The following is a 21635-nucleotide window of genomic DNA, read 5'->3' on the forward strand; positions in this document are numbered from 1 at the left end:
AGTCATTAAATTCACCAAGTTCAGAAGCCCTTTTTCTCTGAGGTGGACTGAACCTGACTTTTCACTTTAAATTATTTATATCATACTGGCACTTAGGGTACCCATTTAAGAATCAGAACAATCCTGTATTAGACACTGTCCAGCCAAATAATTAAAGGACAACCCTATCCCTTGGCAAATTCTCATACTTGAGCTCTCAATATCAGCTGTTACCCCTTCAACAGCAAAAGGCAAGTGGCAAGTTTTATTATAGTAAGATCACACCCTCAAATCACAGGACCAGGAGACTGCAAATGCATTTCTAGCTCTGACAGAAGGTCTCTGCACAACCTCTGGCATGTTGCTTTCCTCTCAGAACACCCTCTACCTCACCCCAGGAACCAGAATGATGACAATGATCATTTGTACAGGTGACCACAGGGTGGACTTCAGAGATGTCCGTACAGTTCTCTTTTGTCAGAAGGCACTCCAGAGAGACAAAGCATTACCACCAGAAACCTGGTGCCAGGAGAAAGGGTAGATACCAGCATATGGCTCCATCAGAAGAGGAACATTATCAGTAACATGGCATTGCCCAGTTGGTATTCTTTCCATATTCCTGGTTTCCTACCTGTATCCAGTATTGTTCCTGCCAACTACAAGGTGCTTTGGTTGTCTGTCACACATGTAAATGTTAAAGTCATTTTCTGGCACCAGATCCACATCATGGAAAATGAAACAGTCCCAGTTTGCTTCTTTTAGGGCCTCTAGGTATCCTACATTCAGCAGTTTAGCTCGATTAAATTTGGTGCTGCCAGCCTGTGGAAGAGAATGGAAAAAACCTCTGAAGAAGGTGTCAAACCTTTTGAACCAGAACTGCTCCGGGGCATTTGGCCTGATCACGTAGTTTGCAACCACGTTCATGCGTCACAGCCTTTACAGACATTGGGTACAGCATCAGAGGGGCCAACAATGCAGTGTTTCCTCAGTTTCTACTTGTCATGAACAAACACAGCCAAGGCCAGGAGAGCCTACGGTTATCTGGGCACCAGAAGTATGCATGCTGCAATTTCACTACTATTGCTGCTCCCGTCCTGGAGTTCCCATCAGGCTACATAACAAGTGAGGCATCAGCAAACAGTTTAGAAACTGGTGCTCCATACAACTGCGTCAGTAAGGCTTATGGAAGTTTTTTAAAACAAAAGCCAAAAACAAACAAACAAAAACCCACAAAAAAACATTATTCCCATACTAATTAGTTTATAGATGTCAGAGCACCTGCCACAGATGATTTATGCTTGTCCACTCAGTTTAAAGGACAGCAATGCTTAAAGAGTTCACTGTATTTCCTCAGGTCACACAGTAGGTGGCAGAGTAGGAAATAAAAAGCAGGTCTCTTCATTATTAACTCCTATCTATAACCTAATTATTATGCTGCACACAGACTCCCCCAGCACAGAGCTTCACTTGACTTTTACTAGTCTTCATTGTTTGCTTTTGCTATAAGTTAGTGTGTCTTTGCTATTCAAAACTATCCTTTTTCACCTCTGAGATACACATATATACACACACACCTGGCAGTTTTGTAAGGTTACCGTGTCACCATTCACTCTAGAGCATGTGTCACATTTCACTAAGGTATGCTTATCTTGCTAGGTATTTTTTACTGGGCTGTACACACATGCCAGCCTGTAGAAGGCTTTCTGCTCCTTGAGGACAAACAAGGTGGTGAGTTGCCTCAAGTTCCCACTTGGGAGTCAGAGGGCCAAGCTCTGCGCTCCCAGAAACTGTCATGACAGACATTTTCCAGAGCTAGGAACCTGATGTACTTGAAAGAATAAAAAAGCAATTTTCAAGAGAAAGGTGTCATTTGCTAGAAGGTGCCTGGACTGAAAGAGGCTCCATGGAAGATGAGAAAGAAGCTGGCCTTCCCAGACTGAGGGAAGGTTAGGTGTAGGGAAAAGCAGTTGTATACAAAGCATGTTTTATTATTCTAAAAAGTAACACTTTGCTCTGAAGCAACCATTTGTTCACCATCACTAATGGCCATATGCTCCTGCACAAAGAAGATTCATGGGATTTATGGCTCCATACCTGCAGGTAGGGAAATACAGCCCAGTGACCGCTCTGAAAAAATTGAGAGGGATAATCAGTTGCTTCCATTCTCAGTCAGAGAAGGACTTTTCCAAGAAAAACTTAGATACAATTCACCCAAAATCTATGATGTCAAATTTCTGAGTGGTTTTTTTTTTGTGGTGGCAGTTTGTTGTGGTGGTGTTTTGTTTTTTTTAACGTGTCCTGTATATGAAGATATCTGTCAGATAATCTTCTCCTGATGATGAAAACATAGGTTATTGAGTGAACAGAACAGTTCAGGTGACTGGTAAAGAACATGCGAAGAACTTCAGTTGTATTGGGCATCAAACCCAGCCTAGTTCAGCATCAGCGTCTACCATCTGCTGCAGTTGTCTCCCCCTATCAGGACAGTCAGCCACCACAGCCCATATCCTGCACAAAAGTAGGCAAACAGCTAAATTGCTTTCCAAGAAGGGCAGTTTTCAATGTTAGACCATATACTGAACAAATAGCAAAGTTTACTCTCATCTTTTATTGAGGAGAGAATTGTCATCCTGTTTCTATGGAAGAACACTACTGACCACAAGACAAACTTATGTTGGGAAAGAAATTATTCACCCTTTAGGGATTACAAACTCACTTTTTTTCAGCACTGCCCCCACGTATGCACACATTTGTGCAGAGAAACACGATTTTCAAGATGTTACAAGCAGACCATAAAGAAGAGATCTGGAGTATGTCCTTCAATGGCTCACAGAGAAAAACATAAAAGGCCCACTTCTTAACCTTCCTCCAAAGTAAACTCTATATTTTAATAGTTAAATACTGGTTTTAACTATTTCTTTCCTCAAAAGATACTTGTAACAAGTAACAACATCACAAATGCAGAGTGAAGATGGATTTGCCATTGAAGAGTTTTGGTAGACCCACTTTCAGTCTTTGGGTATGCCTATCTACATGGAAAGGCTAAGCAAAAGCTTCCAATCTTCCAAGTAAAAACTCTGATAGAACAAGTCCAGTCTCAACATTGCTGCTCCCAGCAAACAAAACTTTCATCCTTCTGTATTACTGTTTGCTAACATGACAACAGCCGTTCTCCACCTCACGTTTCAATAAATAAAGAGCATATGCCCGTCCTCCCAGTGATTTATTGCTAACCACCGCTTCCTAGCTGAAGTGAGCCATTATACATATGGTTACAGCACCTATCAATGCAGAAAAAAAGCCTCAGTTTTTCCAATCTACGGGCCACATGATGACTCTAAACAATGAAAGAACAGTCTACTCCAACTGAAAGTATATATCCTGCCATGACTTTTGTTGCTATTCTGCTGTGCCACTGAGGAAAAGTGTAAGCTGTCACCTAGAATGCACTGCCTCATACTGGTTAATTGACTCTGGCCTCTTTAAACAGAAGGGAAGAGAAACTATTATTAATTTATCACCTTTTTCTCCTGCTGTCTGAAAAGTCTGTTTAGAGTTAAAGCAGAACATGTAAGTAAATGATAGTAAAAGAAAGCAAACACAATAAAAGATCAAGAAAAAGACAAGATAAATCTACGCTGCTTTTAGCTCATGTGACTAGAACATAAGCGCCTTAGATGAAAGACAACATAGCACAAGTCTGTATGTGCAAATTTTAGCCACTGACTCAGCAGAGCTAGAAAGAATGCAAATAAAGAAATTAATAAGTTTTTCAGTAACCAAGTGCTCTGCCATGACTACTTCTTCCCACAGCTGTTGCTGAGCAAGTAAAGCACCTACAAGCAGTAGCTGTCGTGTTTAGTTTGAGACAGCAGAAGTAAGTACAACCACATGATACACACAGCTTACGAAGCATGACAGCCAGCAAGCAGATGGGAGAGAAGAGCTAGATACAAACTGAGGCCTTTGATCCAAACAACTCCAAATTTAAAGACAGAAAGCGTGTCAGCCTAGCTACGCATGTGTATACTGCAAGAAAAGCAAGTTGCATTAGTAATGCAAAAGATGCTAACTCAGAAACAGTAAGTTAACTAGACTGAGAAATGGATACCAGTTAAAGATACTGTTAATACTTCCCAGCTTTGCTAACAGCAGCTGAGATCCTGCAGTGCTACCAGCAATGGCTGTATGCACCGTTGCATCCCTCAAGAAGTAGAAGTGTTTGAAGCAGGCTTGGAGGACTGATGCTAGACAGCAGAGGCAGCAGCATGCCTCTCCTTGGACTGCAGAGCACTGACATCCCCACCCAAACATGTCTCACCTGGTGAATAACGTAGATGCCATAGTCCAGCTGCTGCCTTTGTAGGAAAGGGTGGAGGTGCTCCAGGAGGTACAGCAGATGCTTCTCTCGATTGCGGTGTGGGATGAGGATGGCCACGTGCTGCAATGCTGAGCACTCTGTAGGGTGATACCGGCCCTTGACTACCTGAGGGTTCTCCTTTTGCACTTCTTCTAGTGTGAGAGTTGCTTTGAAGGTGAGTTTGCTGGCACCTCCTGTAGGAGAAGCACAAGAAGCTTTCCTGAGTCATTTCTGGTTGTGGCTAGCCCAGTCGCCTAATGAGGCACTCTGTAACCAGCATAAGAAACCCAGGTTCAAGCCCCAGCTGGTCTCCCTGCCTTTCCCAGAGAAAAGTACAGCTACAAGGATATTATGTGGGCAGTGGAAGGAGAGGGCATCGAGCGTTTAGTTGCTTAAACCGATTATAGAGTAGTGATGATAAAAAAATACATTTAAAAAAAAAAAATCAAGAGAAGTGCCACCACACTGCAGGAGGATTGGCCAGAAACAGCTGCCAGGGCAAAGCAGAGGAGGGGGAAGTAGAAAGAGACAGGACTGTGGCCATGAGAAGTCATCTCTACTTAAAGCTTTAACAAAAGCATCACAGACTTAAGGCTATAAATTTGTAAGATAAAACATACCAAGGCTTTCTGTAGCCAAATGAAATTTTCATCACTTCTCTTGCACTAAGCTATTGTTCCAGACCCTCTGGACTTGGCAAAACCATGAAAGAGAACAATGCAGGCAACTGTGATAGCTATGGCCACAGTGCATTTACTTTAAAAAAATATGTCTTGGGGGCAGGGGTGGGGGTGTGTAGCTAGACAGCAGCTTTTCAGACTACATCAGGGAAGAGGGAAGAATCCAGCTTCCCCAACAAATCCCTAATCAGGTTCACAAAAAGGAAGAGGAAGACAATGACATGATACTGCAAAGCAGAAGCCCGGTGCTGCTACCAATACCAAGACCAAAAAAAACCTGGGCAATTAAAATGGCCAAACCAAGGAAAGAGTCACCTATTTGGACCTTCATCATAACTAGTGCTAACCCCAACGCAGCTGTGCAGTCCTTCAACTGTCAAGACAGAGAGATGAAAGTACATCTAAAATCGAAAGGGCAAAAAATTAAGGAAAGGTGAAAAAACTTGTGGTTGAGATAAAGACAGTTTAATAAAAAAGCAAATGCTGCACATGCGAGCAAGGTAAAAAGAGAAATTCATTCATTACTTCCCATTGGCAGGGAGGTGTCCAGCCACGTCCTGGGAAGCAGGGCTTCAGCACGCATAGTAGTTGTTGAGAAGACAAACACTGTAACCATGAACATCCCCCCTTCCTCCTTTCCCTGAGCTTTTATTGCTGAGCATGATAAATGGTATGGTCATATGGTCTGGAACATCCCTTTGGTCAGTTGGGGTCAGCTGTCCCAGCTGTGTCCACTCCCAACCTCTTGCCTACCAGATTTTAGGGGGCTGGGAACAAGAAAGACAAAGCCTCAACAGTGTGCAAACACCATTCAGCAGTAGCCAAGTCACTGGTGCGTTACCAAAGCTGGTTTAGGCACAAAGACAAAGCACAGCACCATACCGGCTGCTATCCCAGCCAGACCCAGCACAAGCACTCTGTGCCACAAGTCGCTTCCTCACCCAGAAGTGCTTACTGCAACTGGTTGCGTTATACTTGTTTCACAAGAAAAGTGTCTAACTGTAAAACGGCTAGGAAGAAAATCAAGTCAGCAGTACCAAAGCAGATGTAACTTGTTAGAAAAGAGAGGAAAGCACCATCACTTACGCAGGTACGGAGACAGAGCGGGGCAGTGACCCTGAAATGACTCCACCGTGGGAACTTTTGCAACTGATTCAATCTCCTCTTCCTTTTGACTGTCCTCCAGGCTAGTTACCTTTCTGAAATCCTCCACCATGCTCTTAGCTTTAGAAATTTCACCTCTGGAGTCCACAAAGTAACTGAATGTGGCCCATAGCACCATCAAACACAAAGTGACAAGCACCAACACTTTGAACTTATGGAAGAGGTGAAAGACATACAAGCTCAAGGCCATGGCGCTCTCTGATCCACAAACTGCTTCCTCTGCTCTGATGCTGAGGCAGGCCACTGCGTGCCCAGTGGGGATGAAACCAAAGGTCCTGAGAAGAACGTCACAGTAAGGAAGAAAAGCTGGAGGTAGGGAGGGCTGCCACACTTTCTGAGGTTTTGCAATTCATGGAGCTATGGTGCTGCTTGCTCTTCAAATGTCAGAAAATACAACTTTACCTGGACAAAAAAAAAAAAAAAAAGTGTTAGTTTCTACCACTCTCCACTCCTGTACCTTCACAGACTTCATGAAAATAGCTTATGGCAAAACATGAAAGGAACAGCAAGTATGAACTACTGGTCAGAAACTAAGACACTGAGCTTTGGTCCTAGCTCAGCCACAAAACAGCTGCATGATTTTAGGCAAATGACTTTCCTGCTTTGTTCTCCACTCCCAGTCTTTTTTTCTCTCTCTCTTTTTTTTTTTTTTTCCCCCTCCAGACCAGAAAGTGCAACCGCTGCCCCATGTTATGTCTGTGTACAGTGCCTGGCAATACATGGGCTTTACTACTACTATTCCCACCAAAATTAACAAAAGGTGCAAGGCAAGAGGTTCTGCTGGCTATGAGTAAAGTTAGCTCCCCTCCATCAAAATGAAAACCACATCAATCTCTGCAGATTTAAACTGTTTTCTACTGAAAGAGAGTATTACTGATGCTGTGCTGCTCTGCACAACACAGTGTGAACCCCACAATACCTGACTGGCATCAGAAATCATTCCTCCGTATTTGCTGCCTGCCAGTACCACCTTGTGGATCTTTGCCCAGTATGCCCTCTCACATGCTGCTGCAGGAGGCAAATATTCCTGTTTTTCAAGGGGAAGGTTCGGTTTTTCAGTGTTAGGTCTGTGATGATCCAATCCTTTGTTCTGTTCCCTGCCTTCTTTCAAGAGCTCCACTTTCATACAGCCTTTCACTGCCATCATACTATGAAGTTACCATGCTAATACTTTTGTCTGTTATTATCATCTCACAGCAGATAAAGAATGAAACTTCAATAACAGAGAGCTTTGATATGGAAAACACACAAGAAAATTGCCACCTGTGAGAAGAACAAGGACCGAGGCTAAGTGAAGCAAAGGCAGTGATTAAAGACAATGCACACAAAACAGGCTGGATCAAAGAGAAGAAACACAAGAACGTGGAAAGTTATTTTATAGCAGCTTTCAAAATATACATGAGACCCTGGAGAGATATCACAGGCAGAAGGAATACAGTAACTCCACATTCCCACTAGTTTAGCCCAGGTGTCTTCTGGAAAAGTTTGCTGATTCACAGGGATGTATATGTGGGAGCCAGACCTAGGACTGACAACATGAACTACTCAATGTACTGCCCGAGCTTCTCGAGGTTCATTGGGAATGACAAGCTGCTGTCCCTCCTGGCAAGCACCACACGGAGTGGCTAACCTGCTCTCTCCATCCACATGCAATGCACAGTGCTGCTCTAAGGAAGCGACAGAAGAGTTTTCAGTGCCCTTACCACTAACAGTGAAGATTCTCCACATCCACTTCAACCTCAAACAGAGAAGAGAACAAAACCAAAACCAAACCAAGAGATGCTACAGCAGAGAAGAGAATTTTACTTACAAGGAAAGGGGGCAGAGGGGACAGGGGGGACAAAAAGAGGGAAGGGGGAAAAAAAAAAAAAGAGGGGAGAGGTTCTTGAGAAGGAAAAAAAAATTAGTATGCAGCCATACTAATAACCTCAGTTTTTTGAGGGGTTTTGCTGGGATTTTTTTCCCCATCTGGTCTTCAAGAACACAAGGCCAGAATCACCAAAACAAACAAGAAGGGAAGCCTGAGTTCCTCTTAGTCCTCCCCTCCTTGTCTCCCAACCCTCAAGACCACATTTTCCAATGAATTCTTTCTGTTCTTAGATAAATTACACTGGAGACCACATGGGCGTCTGCCTCATTGTTTTAAAAGACACAGAAAAGTTAGCTTAGTGCTCTCATTTACATCCTTTCCCCAGATTTTCCACATGTGAAATCATCAGTATAGTCTGTAAGGTATTGACAGCATGGGTCTCTACTACTCTCCACAGGAAACCTGAGAATGAACAGAACTAGTTTTTCTTCTGTTGATACCCATCAGCTCTGTTGTCAGAACAGGAAAGAAAACACCAGCAACAGAGCAACACCTAACATCCAACTGACCTACAAAATAAGGAATCTACACAGTTCAGGATAGCTATATAAATCTTAAAAAACCCTAAACAAACAAAAAAACCCTGAGGATCAGCAAATCTAAGTTGCATGCTGACAGCACACACTACTTTTTACTGTCAGCTTGTAATAAACAACTGGAAAGCAATTCTGAGGGGCAGTCGGTAACACATTTCACAGATACAGTAAGCTTGACTACTTGTTTCTGAAGGTAATTCATTTTATAATACCAAGAGGAGTAAAACAGTATCCAGCTTCTACACTATCCAACAGAACAAACACAGACTTCAGATCCAAATGCAAACAAGTCTTGGCCTCAGTTATAAAAATTTTTACACTCACTTAGCACACCTCCTTGGTGTATTTACATACATACTGGAGTAAAACCATACCTCCATCACTTCTCTCTCCTATACAGCCAACACTGACAACAGAAAAGAGAACTAGAAACTTTTTCTCCTTCTGCACCATGACAGCTGTTCAACAAATTCTTACCACAGAATTAGCTGGCAGAGGTCTCGCATACCTGTAGAAGAGCACTGCTCTCACTGCTGACAGCTACCCCAACAAGCCATGTTTCTGAAAACACTCAATACTCCTTTCACCACAACCCTGGGACAAGCAACATTCAGCCTCAATATCATGCTATGTACCACCACCGCTCTGGCAGGCACAATACAGTCTTGTATTAAAAATACACATATGAAATAGTAATGTCTCAGAACCACCACACACTCCCCAGAGGAAGCCCACACCAAGTATTTTGGGGCATGCTTTTTGACAGTCTGCTACAGATGCCAGATGATGCTAACCCTGAGCAGCACGCATGTGAGCCTGTCTGCACCAGCTCACCCAGCAGCCTAATTCTCTGCCTGGTACCTGTCACACAACCTTTGTTACTTACAGCACAGGGTAGACATGCTGACTGAGCGCTGGGGAGGGTACCACCACCACTGTAAAACCAATTCTCAAGTCTCCGATCTTTCCGCAGCGCTCAGCAACTTTATCCTGAGTATTACAAACAAACCTGAACCAGAATGCAACCAGATGGAGAGATTAATGGTGATTAATACAGTCACATAGCTATCCCAAAGCTTGGAGATCAATGCAAGAACAGCAAGGATTTGTCCCCCTTACTATTTTCCCCCTCAAAAGGGCACACAAACCTTCTTTTGACCTGGTAGCCTTCCTACTGGTTCTGGGTTTTGTGAACACTGTCCTAACACAGCCTTGGTGGTATTCAGAACAGAATTCATTAATCCAGAGAGATAAGGAAAATGGCAGCAAGGGACAGGGATTCTCCAGCTTCTACCCTTCAAGGGGGAGATGTGACAGATCTGTTCTACAAAAGCTTCATCACAATTTAAAAAAGCGTGGTGGTCCTGCGTATTTTAAAACCAGTGGTTGAAATGGACACCTCACTCCACTCTTTTCCCTACTAAGACCAACTACAATCAATCATTAGTCTAGGGTCCTGCAAGATCAGAATCTCCATAAACTCCAAATACTAGTTTGTTTTAACCACCTTTTTTTTAAGTATTCCTGCAGTTGCTGTCAGTAACCAATACTATTTATTCTGACAGTCTTTATTCTGCTTTTCTTCACAACAGCTGTAGGCTACAGCTGAAGTACTGACACAATATACAAAACACACTACTGGGAATGTGGGCAGATGGGGGCAAGGGGACTAAGATATGAAAAAGCAACAGGAAAAGAGGGAAGAGGAAAATCTCAGTTAAGACGACAGGACCCTCCAGTTTGCCCAGGAAAACAGATGAGAGTTATCACTGTTTTACAGTTAAGAAAAATTAATCAAAAAGTTTGAAGTGGGCTCAAGCAGAAAAAGGATTAAACCCAGTTAAAAAATCTCCCCATCTTTCTAGAGTCTCAATTCAATCAGTCTCTGCAACAGGTATAGAGGAAAAGTCCCCTAACTAAACAGGAAAATAAAAGTAAGTAGAAGGAAATCAAATGGGAAAACTACATGAATGGAAGGGAAGACAAAAATGTTGAGATTTTCAATGAATATATTTTGTTTCAGCAATTAATTTTACTTCTTACATTTTGCTGAGTCTTGCTGGCAGACATGCCATAATAATATAAAATTAGTAGCCATGGTGCCCTAGGAGATGACAGTAGAAATATCATATTGATACACTGAGTTAAATAGTTCCAGTTTTTAGCTCAACTAATGAGCAGTAAACAGGATAACATTTGTTTTTGACTATTGCCAGCTGAAACATCAGTGAGTGCCTTTCAGCCCAGCATTACTTCCTAGTTCGCTGTCATTAGCTGTCATACCAGGGAAAGACTTTTGCAGGACAGAAGTGATTCTGAACCGCAGCTTTGTTCAAATTTCAGATCGGTTGCTTAGGACTCCAATTCACAACTGCAGCAACTGAGGACATAATGGTCCAAAATGCTTTATGCTATTATCCCACTGTATATCATCGCCAAAACAATACGGATTCAAATAAAAGAGAAAATGTCCACCATCCCCCACCAGTTTATACTCTGCAATACTTGCATGCAGGAAATCAGTGATAAGCTATATGAATGATCTAAGAACAGTAAATACTGTGGACCCCATGGGTAATATCAATGTGTAATAATTAAATCAAAGACCTTGTAATTTGCTCATTGCAGGTTTCTATGGAATAATCTAAATTGATGCCTTTCATAACTTCTCAGTCACTGTGCAGCGTTCAGCAGGTGAAGCACTTCCCCTAAGGCGGGTAATCTCTCCACAATAAATCACGGGTATCGTTGCACAAAGTGCGTGCATGAGGGGGGAATTTCCTTCTCCATCACTCAATCTAAATGTGTTCCAGATTAATCTGGGCTGAAAAGGACAACATAAAGTTAAGATACTGAATGACTAACAGGTGTTTGCTAAAAATCAATTACTTAAATTCATAGCCTCCCACTTTATCAGAAGTAGACTGCATCCTTAAAGTTAAGACAGTTGCTTGCCTCTGATGCACAGACTAGTGCAAATGGGCTATCCCCATAAGAAATTATTTTTTTCCACAAATAAAAAAAAAAAAATTAACTATCCATGGAAAAAGACATAATGAAATATCAGGAAGCAATCAGCAGTATTAGTCAGAAGAACAAGCTTCCAAAATACTTTTTTTTTAAATATCAGGAAGAGCACACAGGTGTAAAATTGCTAAGGTACAAGATGTTAAACTATGAACATAAACTCTGAACTTACTGCACTAACCTTGTTTCTACCCTCCTCCCCTACTATTCAGTTCGGTGATACCTCACACATACCAGTTTCCTTTGTCAGCTTTGCGAGATTCCTTTATAAGCCGATGTTACTACAAGTTCACAGTACTGGCCTCTGACAAATATTCAGACCGTACTGTTGTCAGCATGAATTATTTCCCATGATAACTAAAACCACATCTCCACTGAGTTCTACGGCAGTGACAGAATGTTCCTCTTGCTTAAAATACACGTGAGCACTTCAACAGAGCAGCATAAATACACATGCACAATCACAACAATTAGTCACTTTCAACTCATCACAACACGCACCCAGAAGGGCATAATTCATGTTTCATAAACTTGCAGTTTGGTATTTTGATGTTTTCTATGCAGAATATAGTATGTATTTCAAAATTTGGAAAGCATCAAGATATTTTGGGTATCTTAAATGGAAAAATATACATGAATCAATTTACCCATCAATTTACCTTACATTATTACTTCATAGGTTAAAAAGTATTTGGTTTTTTTCCCTGAGACACAAGAATGGCAGGTGCACAGAAAGGCATGTCTGTATCTACTAACAAATGATGAAGATCTGTACCCTCAGGAATGAAGGCAACTGAGAAGCACAGTGAAGAGCTGGCACTTCTATGACTCCGGACAAAGATGAAGAACTCGTGAACTTAAGAGGACAGTAACTGGAAATAAAAGGACAAGCAAGAGGTTAAGCCTCAATAAAACTTGTCTGTCAGAGAAACATAAGGAAAGCTTGATCATTGCCCCTCTGGAGGGTCTACACTTGGAAAAGTAGTATAAAAGCCAGCATTGTAATACTTCCATAAAATCATTATTAATGGAATAGTCTTAATAAAATACTGACTAGAATAGTCATGCAGAACCTACTCCAACCTTAATAAAACCAAACAGCCATTTTGCAATTCAAAGGAAATAACGGAGCAGATGCTTTGCACTTTGTAACTGCCAATTAGATAAAATTAAACCCTTACCAATTAAGTACAGGTTGAGGACAGACAAATCACAACCACAGAATGGTTGAGGTTAGAAGGGACCTCTAGAGCTAATCTAGTCCAACCCCCCCTGCTCAAGCAGGGCCACCAACAGCCAGTTGCCCATGACTGTGTCCAGATGGCTTTTGGATATCTCCAAAGATGGAGACTCCACAGCCTCCCTGGGAAACCTGTGCCAGGGCTCAGTGATCCTCACAGTAAGAAAAGTGTTTCCTGATGTTCAAATAGAACCGCCTGTGTTTCAGTTGTGCCCATTGCTTCTGGTCCTGGCACTGGGCACCACTAAGAGGAGCCTGGCTCCATCCTCTTTACACCCTCCCTTCACGTATTTATACACATTGAGAAGTTTTTCCCTGAGCCTTCTCTACTCCAGGCTGAACAGTCCCAGCTCTCTCAGCCCTTCCTCACAGGAGAGATGCTTCTGTCCCTTCATCATCTTCACAGCCTTTCATGGGCTCTCTTCAGTATGTCCATCTCTCTTATACTGGGGAGCCCAGAAATGGACATAGGACTCCAGGTGTGGCCTCACCAGTGCTGAGAATGGAAGAATCACCTCCCTCGACCTGCTAGCAATACTTTGCCTATGTAGCCCAGGATACCATGTGCCATCTTTGCTGCAAGGGCACACTGCTGGCTCATGTTCAGCTTGATGCCACCACCCTTAGGTCCTTTTCTGTCAAGCTGCTCTCCAGCTGCGTGGTCCCCAGCATGTAATGGTAAGTGGGATTGTTCCTCCGACCCTCTGGCGTATCTGCCACTCTTCAAAACATGGTCCAGTCTGCAAACGTGCTGAGGGCACACTCTGCCCCATCATCCAGATCATTAATGATGATGTTAAACAGGACTGGACCCAGTATTGACCCCTGGGGTACAGCACTAGTTACCAGCCTCCAACTGGAATTCATGCTGCTGATAACCACCTTTCTGGTCCTGGCTGTTCAGCCAGTTTTCAATCCACCTCACTGTCTGCTTATCCAGCCCATACATCAACAGCTTGCCTATGAGAATCTTACAGGAGAGAATGTCAATGGCCTTCCTGAAGTCCAGGTAGACAATATGCACTGCTCTCCCCTCATCTACCATGCCAGTCATTTCATTGTAGAAGTTTATCAAGTTGGTCGGCATGACTTCCCCTTGGCAAATCCACACTGACCAAGGGTACAGCTTCCTTACTCCAGCCCTTCGCCCTGGTTTCTGGGACCTGGGATTCCTGAATCCCAGTCCTGCTAGTAAAGACTGAAGCAAAGAAGGCATTCAGTAGCTCAGCCTTTCCCACATCCTGCGTAACCAAGTCCACCATCTCACTGAGCAACGGGCCCACATTTTCCCTCATCTTCCTTTTGTTACCTATCTTGTCATCTTTGATATCCCTAAATCATGGCTGATATATTGGTTGGTGGGTGAAAAAAGACCACCCAGTCAGACATTAAAACATGCAAACAATAATTCAACCAAAAATTCAGTACTAAACAAATCTTGTTATAAACAATAATCTGCAAGACATTGGAAATGTGGTTCTTCCTTCTTCTGGACTTTGTAATTCAGGGTGACTAACCCTTAAATATGGGTGGCAAAATGTCTGTGGTGCAACTAAACTCTTCTCATAGCTCTCAAACCTGACTCTAGCTAGATCTGACCTTCATCAAAGGTACCAAGAAACTTTCATCGGAATGTAAAGCGCAGCTGCTCTTGCGAAGTAAATTCTCAGTGAAGCATAACCAAACCTAGTTTAGAAAGTTATAGCTGACTAGAAGGGCACAGCACTTCAGGCCACAAGGTTAAAAACACCACGATACCCATTTCAAAATCCATGAAAAAAAAATTAAACAGAAAAAAACCAGTTATTCAAATATGACATCAGCCAGAATTCCAAAATCAATGAAAAATGAGAAAGGTCTCCATCTATATGTAGACATACTCATATCTAGACAAGACACTTCGAATGCACTTCTAAACATATCCATGATCATATTGAGGCACATAAATACTGCACGATCTCTGCTCCCCAACATCGCATCTGTAGCAATAACTGCCCCTGTGCTTTGCAGCTTGTCTGCCAGCTCAAGTTCTGTAGCCTGCTACGTTTTTTGAAATGCATGCCAAATCCTCTTTGCTTGCTCCAAGGTTCCTAGCACTGTTCAGAACAGCCTACCTGTAGGAACCTATGAGAAACACAGTGCTGTATGACTCCTCCATGAACAGGGGTGTTCAGTTCTGATCCTTGAGCCTGCTGGCACGAACACAAAGCCCTAACTTGCCCCTCTCCATCCAGAAAGGCCAAAATAGTAAGCAAGGTTCTAGCATGGACAAGATTTCTTCCAAAGCAAACTGGGAAGATCAGAACCCCATCCATTTTCATTCAAGGTTTTCCCCAACAGAAATACATGTGCGTTGGAGTCTGACATGCTGTGCAAGCACAGAGCAAGGGAGCAACGTAGGTGCAAGCTGGTTCCCCACGTAAGGGCTGCAAGGTCATCTACCCATTTGCCTAGCAGCCTGATTGAAGCCACTAGCATTACCAAGCTCAGAGATACCCAGAAATTCTACACTAAAGGCCATTCTTTTTCATCTAAGCAAAACTTCTAGGTAGACAAAGACAATATCAGCAGGAAGACTGGTTACTGGTAGCCCTTATCTAGATATTAGTGAAGGAAAGCAATCTTATAAACAGAATTGAATATGTAATTGGAGTTGATAAACACTCATTATTTTCCAAACACTTATTCTTCCCTGATACGTTTTTAGATAAAATTTGTCATTATGATAACTATGCTAAAGCCTAGATTCACATGATTACTTATCAAAACAAGTTAACATTTAACAGTATAACTAAACAGTGAGAACACGCTGCCTAAATTTTATTTTTCATGTGTTTGTATTTAAAACAATTCACCCTATATGGAACATCTGCAGGACAGCTCCTGAGAGATACTTTAATTTGATGCATGGAAAATTAATTTTTAATTTACACAAACTAACTTTCTGACTCTACCTGTTTCACAGTGCCCAGTAAGGACAAGTTTCTTATCATGCAGGATTTTCCAGAAGCCTCTGCAACCTCCTCAAGCTCACACACAAATTCCACAGACAGCAGAACAGGTTCAGCAGCGAAAACAATTTTCAACTTTAAAAACCCTTATAAGTTCAAGCAGGAAATGAAGCATGAAAAGAGTTCCTGGGGACTGCATTTATGAGCTCTGTACTATGCAGACTACTATTTAGTATTTTATCTAGGCCAAAACCAAAAGCAGCAATAGGTTAGCTCTGGGAGTATCTGAAGAAGTACAGCAATCTTCATTAAGCCTTCCAAGAAAGAATTAAATTCTTTACAACTGACAAGGTAGAAAGACCACTGTACAGCATCAGCTTTTCTACACAAGACCTTCAAGTCCTCAAGTTTTACAAGAGTCTAAACCTGCTCCTTTCACAGGCATTTCCTTCTTTTCAGCAGATTAGTGTTTCAGTAGGGCATTAAGCTAATAGTTTTTAGCATCTCTTTTATACAACACTTATAATCCTATTACCTCTTCCTATTAAAAACCCCACCAACTGCACTGCGAAATGGTGAAGTCATGGGCTATTTAAAAAAAAAAAACAAACGAAACAACAAACAAAAGAAACCCAACCCTCAAACAGCCTTTCCACTTCTCAGGATTTCAAGCCAAATGAAGCAAGCGCATTAAACCACTCACTGCTGCTGCCACATCCCTCCTTCCTGTAGAGCAGTCACTCCAAAAAGTATGGAGAGTGCTACGCAAGCAGCAGGCACTTTTCATCCAGGAAACCCCACACCATAAAGAGACCTCTGTTACTGCTCACATGCTGCAGGAAAGAGTCAGCTCAAAACTCACAGGATGACGGGGGGGAAAAAAAAAAAAAAAAAAAAAGAGCCAACACATCCCGCTTTTCCCCAGCCCTAAGAGGCTCCCCAGTGCCATCCCACATACCACTCCCCCGGCTCTGTCCCAGCCCGGGATGGCTGACAGCCTCTCTCCTTTCCTCCTAGCACAGCAGAACCAGGCATATCTTGACAGTGCACTGTGCCAGAAGCAATACTGCATACAAATAATTACTGTAACGAACCATCCAACTGGAAACAAAGGCTCAAGACTTTGCTCCTAAAAGCAAACCACAATTTCTAGTGCTGCCCTATTGGTATCTGCTCCATTTGGAGATTTTTAACGATAGAGATGCCGTTCTTCTTAAGCGGATCAAGCTGCCCACCCTCTTGTCCATACCTGTGCAGAAGCCCAGGCACTCCCACTGTACTCCTCTCTGTTATCACCCAGACATACCTGCTGATGACAGCGACGTGTACTTTTGCAAGGGTGTTTCACCAGCCTGGCTCACGGACCAGTCTTTTCACAAAAGGTAACTTAACTATTACAAGGCTGTCCCCCACTGGTGCTTTTTCCACCACTCTGCCCCATAACACTCCTCTAGCAACTTCGCAGAATCAGCAGGATGGAACCAACGGAGGGTGTCTCTTTGCCATCTTGCCCATCTGGGGCTCTCCCAGGCTACCAGGGCAGCAGCTCCACAATGCTAGCTGTCCTTACTGAGCTCTGGTCTGGTACACAGCTGCCTGGAAAAGTTTTGCTGCCAGCCTACCTAAGCCTCCTCCCTAGCTGCTATATATTAAGCTAACAAACACATTTCCTTCAGTAGAGTTGCACCTACATTAGAGTAATTTATGAGCACACCTCTGCCAGGTAAGGGTGGGATTTTCTCATGCTTCCAGTCAACATTACTGATAATGACAAAACACCATAAAAAGGACGAGGCCTGAGTACACACAGGCTACATGGCTAAGATGGATTGCCTTAGAGGTGGGGAGAGAAAGGACAGGTACAGCCTCGTGACAAGTGTTTATCTCCTGTAACTCAAACCTGTTTGAACTCTTTGTGCAATACGTACATTCCAAGCAGGTAGGTGTTTCAAAGCTTCCCCAGTAAGCCTCCTCTATGCCACAAAGATCTTATTTATTATTAGGACTGCACAAGAGTTTTGGGGAAAAACTTCCCTGTTTCAGACACCTAGTAGCATATAAAAAACCTTCAGGACTACTGTGTGTTTTAACCGGTCAGCCACAAAGTCAGACCAGTCTGGATCTCGACCATCACTGTCTCACCCTCCTCTCCACTCCAGTCCCCAAACTACACTTTCTCTGCACCAGCATAGGCTCTCACGCAAACATGGGGTTAGCCAGATCAGGAGGCAAGCAGTATTTCTAGCAGCCTTCTGTGATCCTCTGCCTACCCCTCCCACTGAAGAATGTCAGAAGACCTGGTTCTGTGATACTATGACTACCAGCAGAAAAACAGTAGCTCAGCTTTCAGTTGAACAGGAAGGGTTATTTTAGGAAGATAATAATATACATTTCCAGCCACTAATGGGTAGCATTCTACAAACTGCCTCGAACCAGACAATTTTAAAGACGAAAGGTACGAGTTAAAAAGAAACAGACCAAGGTGCATTTGTGGGGCCTGATCAGAATCACAGCCACTGCCAGCTAAAACATTCCAGTTGTGTCGAGAATACAAACAGATGTGCTGGCTCCACACTTTGTCTTGCTATTTATTACTTGATAACTGCTTGATACTCAATGTAAAAGAACAAAAGTACTGGCAGCTCCAACTCCCTGAATTAGAAACTAAAAAAAGATAAAGAATACATAACACACCAGGAAATAACCTAGATATTTAGCTTACGTAACTTATTGTCTCCATGCGTGTGGGCATCACAGAAGAAGTGATTGCAACAGATGTAAATGAGGAAAGGCTTGGCAGGCAAATACAATAAACCCATTTCCTACAAAAGGAACATCATGGCAGAAAAGCACTGAAAGAGGACTCTCCATACAGCTTTAACTCAAACATGCAGGACAGAGAAGAAAATAGGAGCATCTCAGAATCTCACCTAACAGGGATGCCATTGTTCTTCCACCCAACATTACTCCAAAGGAGCAGCACTATTCCTGTGTTCCAACCTGCTCTGGTTTATGATCAAAGAGCTGAACAACTTGCTCCACAAGGAACACACTGGACAAAAGCAGCAGTCCCTGTGCACTGGTATGTGTGAAGCCTATTGTCCTTTGAATGTGTTTCACTGATTTTCCAGCTGCTGGACACCCACCCAGCCACTCTCTCACCTCCCCCCTCCCCAAGAGGACAGGGGGAGACAATAGGATGAAAAAGCTCATGGGTCAAGATAGAGACAGGGAGATCACTTACCAATTAGTGTCACAGGCAAGACAGATTTGACTTGGGGAAAATGAATTTATTGCCAATTAAAAGTAGAGCAGGATAGCAAGACACAAAAACTACAACACTTCCCCTCCACTCCCTTCTTCCCAGGCTCAACTTCACTCCCTCATTTCCACCTTCTCTACTCTCCACCCCACAACAGCGCAGGGGAATGAGGAACGGGAGGTCAGTCCATAACAGCTCCCCTCTGTCACTCTTTCCTCCTCACATTTTTCCCTGCTTCAGGATGGGTCCTTCCCATGGGCTACAGTCCTTCACAAACTGCTCCAGCATGGCTCCCTTTCATGGGCCACAGTTTCTGCCAGAAAATCTGCTCCTGCGTGGGCTCCTCTCCAAAGGCTGCAGTCCCCGCCAGGAGCCTGCTCTGGCATGGGCTCTCCATGGGCTGCAAAGTAGGCATTTGCTCCAGCATGGTCCTCGCCACGGGCTGCAGGGTGGACATTTGCCCCGCATGAGGAGCGCCTCCTCCCCTCCTCCTTCTCTGGACCTTGGTGTTCACAGAGCTGTTTTTCACTCCCCCCCCCCCCGCCCCCTTCACCCCTCTCAGAGCTGCTGGGAAGCATTTTGCCCTTTCTTAAATACATTTCCCCCAAGGCACCACCAGCTTGGCTGGTGGACTCAGTCCTGGCCAGCGGTGGGTCCATTTTGGGGCTAGCTGGAACTGGCTGCGTTCAGCACAGGTGCAGCCCCAGCCTCTTCTCACAGAGACCAGCCCTACACCAACACCACTGCTAACACCTTGCCACCTACACCCAATACAGTATTTCATTAGCTGAAGTGAAATACCAACTTAAAAGTGGTTTAAAAGATCCAGTGCATTGCTTGATATGTAGGGCTTCTTAATAACTCGTACCTATTTACTCAGAATATACATCATTTTCTGACTAGTACGCCCAGGTGACAGAGTCCCCTCCACCCTGTACCTCCAGCACAGCACGCACACACCTGTGATCTATACCTCTGAGCTTCGTTGTCCTCTACTGATGTCCAGAACAGTAACTACTTACTTCTACTGCCTCAGATTAACCAACTGACACTTTCTGACTGTTAATCTAGACAGTCATTCTACATGGCATAAGTATCCTGCCATAGCTATGCTAATCTATCTTCAGGCAGACAAACTTGAGGCAACAATTTCACCAATCCAGAAGAAATTTCAGTTCACTTAATATAGGGCCCTAGAGGAATCTTGGCTTTAGCATTACTCTTGTTGCAGTGCTTTACATCTATCTCAAATATTAGATAGTGGATATACTTTTAACATATCCAGACAATCTGGTGAGCAAGGAGCAGACATTTTTATATAGTCACATTTCACTTCTAAAACAGAGACCCAACTCTTGGCAAACACCCAGTGCCTAAAACGTCACATTAAGATTTCTGAGATTACCAAAGGAAAAGCATGTGCTTTCTTTACTAAGCAAGTACAGAGCCTTTGCTGCAAATGACTCAACATCATTATCAAGCACAGGCCAATCAAGCAGGTGCTACTCCAATACTCCAGTACAGTTTTCAGTTTGCTAAGATGTAATGAACTCTTATTTTATGCTAGGAAATGCAATCTAACATCTCCAGGCCAAGACACACATTTATGAATGGCCTCTCTTGTTACACAGCTACAGCTGAGCCACTGACCTCACTGTAAAAGACACAGCACTGTCAGACTGAGTGCAGTCAAAGAGATGGAGCAAGGCATACAGCAAACAGTACTGGCACAGCCTGTAACTACCTAACTGCTTACCACATAAGTTGTCTTTTAAAAAAAACCAAAACAGCACAATTTAAAAACATCTTCCCCCCAAGGTCAGTGGAATATCCTGAAAAAGCACATGGTAAAACAGATTTCTGTGAACACAGGAATCTCATGTATAATGGAAAGCTAAGGTCATGATTCAACTCAGCAATACCCTATCTTTTTCTGGCAGCTGCTGCCTTACTGGAGTGGATGCCAGATGTCAGAGAACTTGCCACTTTACAAAAAAACCCCAACCAAACAGAAAAAAAAAATTCAACACATTTCTGGCCAAATTCCTCACTCACCTCTCTGCTGCACAAAAAAATAACATCTGAGAGAAATACTATATTAAAACAGCGCACATTCTTACTTTAGCTTTAAGTACTTCACAATTAATTTTTTTAAACAAAGTGTCAACCACCGATAGCTAAAGTAATACAGGACAGAAGTTGAAGTAAGTGTATAGACCTGTGGCTACTTAACACATTTATATTTTTCAGTTTACAAGTGTCTACGAACAAAATTGTAAATAAATGAAAACTAATAAAGTTGTAAACGTGTTATGAATGCATAACTAAGAACAGAATCCCATTATTTGTTTCTCATGGAGGTACTTCAGCATGAGAACTGCACCAAAGACATTCCAGTTGAAGCTTCCTTAGGCATGAAGAGATTTTACTTTTTTTTTAATTTTATTTTTACAGTCTTATCTCAGTAAGGATTACAAATTGTCAGTTCCTACTGCAAAGACAGCTATCAAGACACTGTGTAGGTGGCATGATTTTGTTAAGCTATTAAATGTACGGGACCTTTTCA

General features: G+C 42.9%; 1 protein-coding gene across 3 annotated transcripts in view; it reads right to left on the bottom strand.

The window, feature by feature from the left end:
• B4GALT4 (beta-1,4-galactosyltransferase 4) overlaps positions 1 to 21635 on the bottom strand; it is a 32150-nt gene that overhangs the window by 6977 nt on the left and 3538 nt on the right. For all 3 annotated transcript variants that reach the window (XM_075034374.1, XM_075034372.1, XM_075034373.1), the window contains exons 3-5: positions 6106 to 6585; positions 4301 to 4533; positions 611 to 798 (exon numbers count right to left, since the gene is read on the bottom strand). In XM_075034374.1, coding sequence (XP_074890475.1) covers positions 611 to 798; positions 4301 to 4533; positions 6106 to 6373 — 689 coding nt within the window. In that variant the 5' untranslated portion in view covers positions 6374 to 6585. The remainder of the gene's footprint in view (positions 1 to 610; positions 799 to 4300; positions 4534 to 6105; positions 6586 to 21635) is intronic.

This window comes from Buteo buteo, chromosome 8 (genome assembly GCF_964188355.1).
Source record: "Buteo buteo chromosome 8, bButBut1.hap1.1, whole genome shotgun sequence".
Taxonomy (NCBI): Eukaryota; Metazoa; Chordata; class Aves; order Accipitriformes; family Accipitridae; genus Buteo; species Buteo buteo.